At 41.1% G+C, this 10,641-nt stretch overlaps 1 protein-coding gene across 2 annotated transcripts in view; it reads right to left on the bottom strand.

The window, feature by feature from the left end:
- Positions 1–1,635: 1,635 nt before the first annotated feature.
- The window catches only part of glis3 (GLIS family zinc finger 3), a 593,089-nt gene continuing 584,083 nt past the window's right edge, over positions 1,636–10,641 (bottom strand). For both annotated transcript variants that reach the window (XM_072590462.1, XM_072590470.1), the window contains exon 11: positions 1,636–3,508. In XM_072590462.1, coding sequence (XP_072446563.1) covers positions 3,372–3,508 — 137 coding nt within the window. In that variant the 3' untranslated portion in view covers positions 1,636–3,371. The remainder of the gene's footprint in view (positions 3,509–10,641) is intronic.

Genomic DNA, 10,641 nt, shown 5'->3' with positions numbered 1-10,641 from the left:
ATCAGGAAACCAGCAGCAGTAGATGTGTCCCGAGGGGAGTAGTCTTCCATGAGCCATTTAGGTCCTCAATTGACTTCCATTTTGCAAGGCCACTCTGACCTTTCCTCCCCATGACCAAATTCACAGGAATTCAGGAAGGTGCAGACCCTTCAACTTCAGTTTGATGGCTCACTCACATTCCAGCTATCTTCAGTTTGACTAAAATGCCCTGACTTTCATTCACCAGCACAAAACTTATCTGGATTGAATGTTTGTGTGCATGATGCTCTGTAATCAAGAATAATATTTTCACAACGATGAAGTGATGTCTTTGTTGCCTGCTAAAGAAAAGCTTTCATTAACTTACTTTAACTGTGGGTATTGGCTTCAGCCAATGCTACTCTTTGATTTCAAGTTTAAGGGCTTCTAAATGAATTCAGGTTTTCAATGGCAAAGTTCTCACTAAAGTGAATCACCATTGAAATCCCTATGGTTTATAAAAACTGAAAGGACTACAGATGGTGTAAATTAGAAACCAAAGCAGAAATTGCTGGAAAAGCTCAGCAGGTCTGGCAGCATCTGTGAAGAGAACTCAGAGTTAATGTTTCAGGTCATGTGACCTTTCCTTAGAACTCTGCTCCATTACAAATTGGGACAATAGACTGTGAGAATAAATTTCTTTAATGTCAGTGGAGCAGAATTTAGTGCTCAAAATAGCTGCTCATGATCATGGCCAGATCATGAAATAATGTGATTAAAGTAAAGAGGATTTGTTCATTGTACATATGACTCTTTGATCAGAATACTGCTCCCTTTTAATCACAGGTAGTGAAGTGTATGAATCGTTTGTGAACATTCAAGTAAACAAGTCCTCAAGGGATATAAGAAGGAAGACTCCGAATATTGTCCTCTCTTAATGCATATTCATTTTTGGTAGAGGAACATGTATCACACATGAGGAACAGAATGGAATAATTTGTACACTACACACATTCAAGGTGTACAAAACTAAATTATTATGGTACTATTCTGAGTAGAGAATCGTTTTAAGAGGACAGAACAACACAAAATGTGTTTTATGGCATATGAGTAAACTGGAGTTACCTTATTCCACTGAACAATCCTTCATGCATTTTGTAATCTCTTGAATAACACTCTACTATAACACGCAAGATACCTAATTACAATAGTGCATTATGAGGGATGTTGTATTACATCTCGTTCCTTATTTCACCTCAGAAATAGAACAATATAATTAAATATAAATAGATAATACCCATTTTTGCACCATGTGCAACAAAATGGACTGGCGCTTGCTGGACTGGGTCATCTTGTAGCACACACTGTTAGTTTGTTTTCTGCTCTATGCATGTTAAAGAAGTTTACACTATAACTTGCTGGAAGTACAAGGGTAACAGTGTGACAAAACAAGTGGACAAATGGGTCCTCAGTTGAGTTAGTGAAATATAGGACCAACAGTCTATCTCGAAAAGCAATTAGACGTAAGAATAAGAAAGGAACAAATGAATAATGGAGGAGAATGTATTAGAATCAAATAAGATACAATAGAAGAAACTTTGAAAAAATGAAAATACATTTTTAAAAAATAGAATCCCTACAGTGTGGAAACAGGCCATTCGGCCCAACAAGTCCACACCGACTCTCCGAAGAGTTACCCACCCAGACCCATTCCCCTACCCTATTACTCGACATTTACCCCTGACTTAGACATCCCTGAACACTATGGACAATTTAGCATGGCCAATTCACCTAAACTGCACATCTTTGGACTGTGGGAGGAAATTGGAGCACCTGGAGGAAACCCACACAGACACAGGGACAATGTGCAAACTCCACACAGAGAGTTGCTTGAAGCTGGAATTGACCTGGGTCCCTGGTGCTGTGAGGCAGCAGTGCTAACCACTGAGTCACCGTGCCACCCAAGTTGAATTAAGATATAGAGAGATCTGACATGAAGGAAAAGTAGGTTTTTAAAACATTTTTATGATCTTTTGTAAATAATTTGGTACAAGTAGAATGGTTTAAATTAACCTCTTTCAGATTGATTTGGCATTGCACTTACAATTGTCACATGGTTGAAAAGGTGCTTATGCTATTCTGTTCCAATCCTAAGTTTTCAAGGCAAATTTAATTGTGCATATCCAGCAAGAGGTCAAGTGAGCAGTGTAAATTAAGCTACAAGTCTCGACAATCACAACGCCCAATATAATCTCCTATTTTTCAGAACCTAGTGGCCAATATGAACATTACTAATACCATGTGCTGTTACCAATGTATTATTTTTCCAGCGAGCTCCGGCCCAATATCTTTATTAGTCTAAGGTGGACAGAGCATTCAACCTTAGTTAGATTATAATTTCCACACTGTTTCAGTAAAAGTCATGTCACATATCTTACATACTTCAAGTCTAAGGATGCTAGGTTGTTTCCTTGCATTTTCTGTTTTCAATAAAACAAACTTTTAAAAGTATTTTGTGACCTTTCTTTGACTGCAGAGAGGTTTACTGAAACCTCGGGCTGTTTAGTGCCAAACATCAGTGAAAAAGCCATTTTTTTTCTCCATTTAAGCTTTGTTAGTGTGCTTAGGAAAACAAACACCCTCCTGAAAAAATTAAATTTACGCATAAATGATTTGAAAAGTCAAAAATAAAACAATCTTTTAGAAAATATACATAAGTGTGAGATATGTAATATATGTGTAAATAAAAGATAGTGAAATTAAAAAAAAGCACAAATAACAGACCTGTTCTGGAAGCTTCTCTTCACATGCAATATTACCTATTTCAGTAGTATGCAGTTTTTAATCTTCAGGTTATTTCAATGCTAGGGATTGGTCCCATCTATTTCTCCAGTGTCCACTGTGAAGACAACTGGGTGGCCAGGATGCTAATTGGACAAAGCTCCTATTGCACCTGGCCTTAGCTTTGGAAGCACAATTTTATAAAATGCGAAATCTCATTTTTTTTATTTTCAAATTTGAGGAAAGAACATTACCAGATCAGTTAAAGAGAAACAAGGGTTCTTTAAAGCAACATATGAACATCCCAGGTAAAACCTGATTCCCTTTTCTTTTCCAGGAGTAGTGTGGCTAAGGCTGGATTGATGGTACCTTGATTCCTTGGATATTTCACTTCAATGACATAATACACACAGCTTTTGGGATTCATGTTTTTGCCTCCCTCAGACGCTGGCTTTATGTGCAAACAGAAACTAACGGTGAACATTGTGCTTCTCTCAACTGGGAGAGGTAAGGATGCAGAGTCTGAATTCACCAGAAAAGCCTCATTCCGTATTAAAGTTATAAGAATTGGTTCAAATCAAATCGAAGAAGCGCATGTGTAGCCATCCCCCACATTGTTCCTTTCTCTGTGTTCAACCCTCCGTGTAAATGGAAGACAGCTGGCTGGGACAACGGTCGATTGCATTAATCTGGAGAAAACTACTGTCCTCAGGACAATTGCGTACAGAGTCACCAAAAATCCCAGGGGAAGTTGCTTGAAAGTCGTAAGCTGTAAATTTAAGAAGAAAATTGTCAACAGTTTGCATTGAATAAGAGCATGCTAACTCCAAAGCAGACGAAGAATTTTCGGCTGCAAGTTAATCCCAGTATAGGTATTAGTCAGGAGGACTGGTAAGATTCAAAATGTCGATGGGCCCCAAAACACAAGGGGTTGGATTTTCATACATTCATCTAATGTCAGATTAGATTCAGATTTGATTATTCTCAATTGTCCTCTGCAATATAATCTTTTCATTGATTAACAGCTCAGATATCTGTTTGCCTGTTCCAAAGCCTGAACAGATACCTGGGATATCTGAATTATTTCAAAGGCTTTAACATATTCAGCTCTTGACATTTTGTTGAGACTGTTGCGCAATAAAATCTCATTCTGAATACTTAGCTGAGTTTCCAACCTGAAAATAGATTCAGCTCAGTGGGGATTGATAATACAGTTGGGAGGGAATTCAGAATTTATTTTGACATGTTTATGACTACTTAATAGCATAATGCTTTTGAAAAGTTGTTTTTGAATGACTGATCATTTACTTTGAAGCTTTATGGGGGTTTCAAAGACTTCCCTACTGTTCTAGGGCAAAAGAATTCAGAAGCTAGCACCTCAAGATGAATGGACAAGAGAGACTGATGGGATATCGGATGGGTGATGAGATGTGGAGAATAGGGCATGTGCTGGGCTGTGATAGAGGTAAGAAAATAATAGTCAGAGTTTTACACTCATTTACAAAACTGAGCTAGGTCCCAATAAAAGATGGTACACCTTCAAGTTAACCACTTTTACTTCCATCTCAGGTCTTTTTCTGGAGGAGACGGCATTGACCTCAGATGGCACATGCCAGCACACCATGTAAATCGTCGACAGTGCAGACTGGGAGGTATTTAGACAATAGACAATAGACAATAGACAATAGATGCAGGAGTAGGCCATTCTGCCCTTCGAGCCTGCACCGCCATTCAATATGATCATGGCTGATCATTCCTAATTAGTATCCTGTTCCAGCCTTATCTCCATACCCCTTGACTCCACTATCTTTAAGAGCTCTATCCAATTCTTTCTTAAAAGAATCCAGAGACTGGGCCTCCACTGCCCTCTGGGGCAGAGCATTCCACACAGCCACCACTCTCTGTGTGAAGTAGTTTCTCCTCATCTCTGTCCTAAATGGTCTACCCCGTATTTTTAAGTTGTGTCCTCTGGTTCGGCACTCCCCCATCAACGGAAATATGTTCCCTCCTGCCAGAGTGTCCAGTCCTTTCATAAGCCTATACGTTTCAATCAGATCCCCTCTCAGTCTTCTAAACTCAAGGGTATACAAGCCCAGTCGCTTCAGTCTTTCCGTGTAAGGCAATCCTGCCATTCCAGGAATTGACCTCGTGAACCTACGCTGCACTCCCTCAATAGCCAGAATGTCTTTCCTCAAATTTGGAGACCAGAACTGTACACAGTACTCCAGGTGTGGTCTCACCAGGGCCCTGTACAGCTGCAGAAGCACCTCTTTGCTTCTATACTCAATCCCTCTTGTTATGAAGGCCAGCATGCTATTAGCCTTCTTCACGACCTGCTGTACCTGCATGCTTGCCTTCATTGACTGGTGGACAAGAACACCCAGATCTCTCTGAACAGCCCCTTTACCTAATTTGATACCATTGAGGTAGTAATCTGCCTTCCTGTTCTTGCCACCAAAGTGGATAACCAGACATTTATCCACATTAAACTGCATCTGCCATGCATCTGCCCACTCACCTAACTTGTCCAGGTCACCCTGTAATCCCCTAACATCCTCATCACATTTCACCCTACCACCTAGCTTTGTGTCATCAGCAAATTTGCTAATGTTATTGCTGATACCATCTTCTATATCATTTACATATATTGTAAAAAGCTGCGGTCCCAGCACGGATCCCTGCGGTACCCCACTGGTCACTGCCTGCCATTTCGAAATGGAGCCGTTAATCACTACCCTTTGTTTCCTGTTAGCCAACCAATTCTCTATCCAATCTAGTACTTTGCCCCCAATCCCGTGCGCCCTAATTTTACTCACTAACCTCTTGTGTGGGACTTTATCAAAAGCTTTCTGAAAGTCCAGGTACACTACATCCACTGGATCTCCCTCGTCCATCTTCCGAGTTACATCCTCAAAAAATTCAAGAAGATTAGTCAAGCATGATTTCCCCTTCATAAATCCATGCTGACTCTGTCCTATCCTGTTACTATTATCCAGATGTGCCGTAATTTCATCCTTTATAATAGACTCCAGCATCTTTCCCACCACTGAGGTCAGACTAACTGGTCTATAATTTCCTGCTTTCTCCCGCCCACCCTTCTTAAAAAGTGGCACAACATTAGCCGCCCTCCAATCCTCAGGAACCAACCCCGATTCTATTGAACTCTGGAAAATAATCACCAGCGCATCCACGATTTCCTGAGCCACCTCCTTCAGTACCCTGGGATGCAGGCCATCAGGTCCCGGAGACTTATCAACCTTCAGACCTAACAGTCTCTCCAACACCAAATCCTGGCAAATAGAAATTCCCTTAAGTTCAGGTCCTTCAGCCACTGTTACCTCAGGGAGATTGCTTGTGTCTTCCCCAGTGAACACAGATCTGAAGTACCCATTTAATTCCTCTGCCATTTCTTCGTTCCCAGTAATATATTCCCCTGCTTCTGTCTTCAAGGGCCCAATTTTTGTCCTAACCATTTTTTTGCCTTGGACATACCTAAAAAAGCTTTTACTATCCTCCTTTATATTCTTGGCCAGTTTACCTTCGTACCTCATTTTTTCTCTGCGTATTTCCTTCTTACTAATCCTCTGTTGTTCTTTAAAAGCTTCCCAGTCCTCCGTTTTCCCGCTTATCTTCGCTAAGTTATACTTTTTCTCTTTTAACCTTATATGTTTCTTTACTTCCCTTGTCAGCCACGGCCGCCCATGTCTCCTCCTGGGATCTTTCTTCCTTTTAGGAATGAACTGATCCTGCATCTTCTGCATTATACACAGAAATATCTGCCATTGTTCCTCCACGGTCTTCCCTGTTAAGGTATTAAACCATTGAACTTTGGCCAGTTGCTCCCTCATAGCTCCATATTTCCCTTTATTCAACTGAAATATTGTCACTTCAGATTGTACCCACTCCCTCTCAAATTGCAGATTGAAGCTTATTGTATTATGGTCACTACTTCCCAATGGCTCCTTCACTTCGAGGTCACTGACCAATTCTGGTTCGTTACACAATACCAGATCCAGAATCGCCTTATCCCTGGTCGGCTCCAGCACCAGCTGCACTAAAAATCCATCTCTGAGGCACTCCACAAAGTCTCTTTCTTGAGGCCCGATACCATCAGTGATTGGTCCAATTCAGAACCCCTGCTTTGAAGATGAAAATCCAGCCCCTGCTCTGCACTCTGATTCCTTCTAATCTCCAAGGCTCCCATTGTGAGGTGAAGGAGGTGGAAATGCAATATTGGAACTATGGCTCTCGCATCCTGTTCACCACTGTTCCGTAACAATCTCAGCACATTGATTACAGCTGTGGTTAAACCGAAACCCAGTATCAAGTTTTACTGCTTCAAGCTGCAAGAAATATATAAAGGTATGTTTTGAGTTGCATACAAAAGATATTCCTTGCTGGTCTTGTTTACAGGCAGTACTATTTTTCTTGCATCCCCCACCTTCATCCATTCCACATCCTCCACCTCGGGTGAGCAGGCAACATTCCTCCTGCTATGTACAGATGATCCTGCCCTCAGAGAAAGTGAGGACTAAAAATGCTGGCGATCAGAGTCAAAAAGTGTGGTGCTGGAAAAGCACAGCAGGTCAGGCAGCACCTGAGGAGCAGGAGAGTCAACATTTCGAGCATAAGCCCTTCATCAGGAATAATCCTGCCTTGACCATGGCTATTCTGGCACTTATGGTCATCAAAACTGCCTGTTTCTGTGTGTTCAGTGATACTGGCACCACATTGAGCACATCAATCTTTCCAATTAAATACAAGAATCTGCAATTTCATTTGGTGCACATAAATGCTCTGCTAGTTTCTAGTAACCTAGTATAAATCTGAAAGGCACAGAACTGTGAAACAATTCTTAATTTCTAACTAGCATGGTGGTAATAAGAAAATTAAACAAAAAACACTGAAAATGGTGACAATCTTAAATAAAGCAGGAAGTGCTTAACGTATGTAACAGGTCAGTCAGCACTGACCTGAGAAAAAGATAATTTAGTGCCTCAGGTGAATGTCCTCAGTTAGAACGGGAGAATAGCTTGGATAACAAACAGCAGCTCGGAAACTAAGAATATTGCTGCCCGTCATAGTGTTTTTGGTTATTGTTACATACAATACACAGCACAGAAACAGGTCATTTATCCAAAAAGCCTATTCTGCTGTAATACTTCATACAAGTCTCCTCCTATTTCATTGCCCTCACCTGAGCTTTTCAGCATATCTATTGATATTCCTTTCTCACACGCACATATCTAATTTCCTTTTGAATTCACCCAGAGTCTTTCAAATGAAATGTTGAGCTCAGGTACCATCTGTCTGGTTGGATGGATGTGAAATATCCCATGGCACTATTTTGAAGAAGAGCAGGAGATTTATTCCACTGAGCAGGTCAATATTCACCTCTCAATCAACATCATACAACACAGATTAGCACATTGCTACTTCTGGGAGCCAGCTGAGATCAAATTTGCAGCTACATTTCCTAAATTACCTCAGTAACTACACTTCAGAAAGTATTTAATTGTCTCCAAAATGCTGTGAGGTAACCACTGGTCAGGAAAATAGTTTTATGAATGAAATAATGTATTTTTCTGTTCTAAGAAGGTAGCACAGTGGCTCAGTGGTTAGCCCTGCTGCATCACAGCACTAGGGACCCAGGTGTTATTCCAGCCTCAGGTGACTGACTGTGTGGAGTTTACACAGTCTCCCCGTGTCTGCGTGGGTTTCCTCTGGGTGCTCCGGTTTCCACCCACAGTCCAAAGATGTGCAGGTCAGGTGGATTGGCCATGGAAATTCAGGGATAGGGTATTGGGGGTGTGTCTGGGTGAGATTCTGTTCGGAGGGTTGATGTGGATGCGATGGGCAGAATGGCCTCTTTCCACACTGTAGGGTATCTATGATAAGATCTTTGCTTCAATCACTTTCTGTGTTTGCAAGTTTCACATTCCAACTTGGTCATTCTCAAAGTAAAGCAATTTCTCCTTAATTCACATTTAGAGTTATTTATTATTTCCTATATCCTATTTTGAATTTAGCACCCTTAGTTTTGAACCACCCACAAACAAAACATTCTCTCCTCATCCATGCTGTCCAATCCATTCATAATTTTGGTAATAAGAACTTTTAAAAAAAACTGAAAATGGTGACAATCTGAAATAAAACAGGAAGTGGTTAAAGTATAAAACAGGCCAGTCAGCACTGGAAAAACAAAAAAGACAATTTAATGCCGAGGGTGACTGTTCTCAGTTAGAACTGGACAATAGCTTAGATAACAAATGACAGTTTGGAAACTAAGAATATTGCTATCTGTCAAAGAAAGAAGAGCTCTATCAGACCATCTCATTTTGTTGAAAAAACACTGGTGAGAATCCCATCTTAATGTTCAACAGCTGGTTGGAAACTGAGTCCTTTCGTACTTGACAGTAGGAAGCTCCTCGTTGCTGATCTCAAGCGATTCATCCAAATTTCACACCAATACCCATTTCATCCAGGGAAGTTTCAAAATGTAATCTCTTGGCTTTAGTTATATCAAATACTGTGATGTGTGTTCACCAATGCTTCCATGCCCTTTTTATAGTATGGATACTAGAGCTGTGCACAATTTTCTAAATGTGGCTGACCATAGGCCTATGCAAATATATCATACTTTACTCCCTCTGAATTGAATACCTCTTAAAAGCAAATATCATGTTTTCAAGCATTTTCAATTGCTTTGCTAATTTCTGATGTTGCTTTTAATGATTTATACACATGATAGCCCAGACTCCTTTATTCTTCTTCTCTGTTTCTGTTACTTTATAGTCACCGAGTCGTAGAGATCTACAACATGGAAATAGACCATTTGGTCCAACTCGTCCATGCTGATCAGATATCCTAAAGTAATCTAGTCCCATTTGCCAGCCTTTGGCTCATATCCCTCTAGATACTTTCCATTCATGTTCCTATCCTTTTAAATGCTGTAATTGTACCAGCCTCCACCACTTCCTCTGACAGCTCGTTCCATATATACACCACCCTCTATGTGACAAAGTTGCCCCTTACATTCCTTTTAAATCTTTCCTGTCACACCTTAAACCTATGCCCTCTAGTTCTGGACTCCACCACCTCAGGGAAAAGACCTTGTCTATTTACCCCATCCATACCCCTCATGATTTTATAAACCTCTATAAGGTCACCTCTCAGTCGCTGATGCTCCAGGGAAAACAGCCCCAGCCTGTTCAGCCTCTCCCTACAGCTCAAACCCTCCAACCCTGGCAACATCCTGTAAATCCTTTCTGAACCCTTTCAAGTTTTATAATATCCTTCCAATGGTAGGGAGACCAGAATTGCAATATTTGTATCGCAATAGTGGCCTAACAATGTCATGTACAACTGCAACATGACCTCCCTACTCTTGTACTCAGTGCACTGACCAATAAAGAAAAGCATACAAAATGCCTTCTTCATTATCCTATTGACCTGCAACTCTGCTTTTAAGGAACATATTGTTGGTGGTTCTCTTTTGTCGTATGGTTTTGTGCCAACATCGAAGAATTTGGGTTCAGGACAGATTGGGGGAGGAACAGGCCAAATCAAAAACTGTCTTCAGGCTGAGATTTCTTGAGAACTCTATTTATTGTATGTTAATAGTAGCTACCAATATACATGATAATCTGAGATACACCAGGGTCTAATGTAATCAGGACTCCCGCCTACCTTCCGAGGACCCCTTCGCCCATCTCCAACACACTGCATCCACCTGGACACCCCGAGCTGCCTATTACCTGCCCTCGACCTCTTCATTTCCAACTGCCGCCGGGACATTAACCGCCTCAACCTGTCTACCTCCCTCCCCCACTCCAACCTCTCACCCTCACAACGCGCAGCCCTCCAATCCCTCTACTCCAATCCCAATCTCACCATCAAGCC

Source organism: Chiloscyllium punctatum, chromosome 2 (genome assembly GCF_047496795.1).
Source record: "Chiloscyllium punctatum isolate Juve2018m chromosome 2, sChiPun1.3, whole genome shotgun sequence".
Taxonomy (NCBI): Eukaryota; Metazoa; Chordata; class Chondrichthyes; order Orectolobiformes; family Hemiscylliidae; genus Chiloscyllium; species Chiloscyllium punctatum.
Note: the sequence above shows the minus strand (reverse complement) of the source record. Positions and strands in the feature narration are given on the sequence as shown.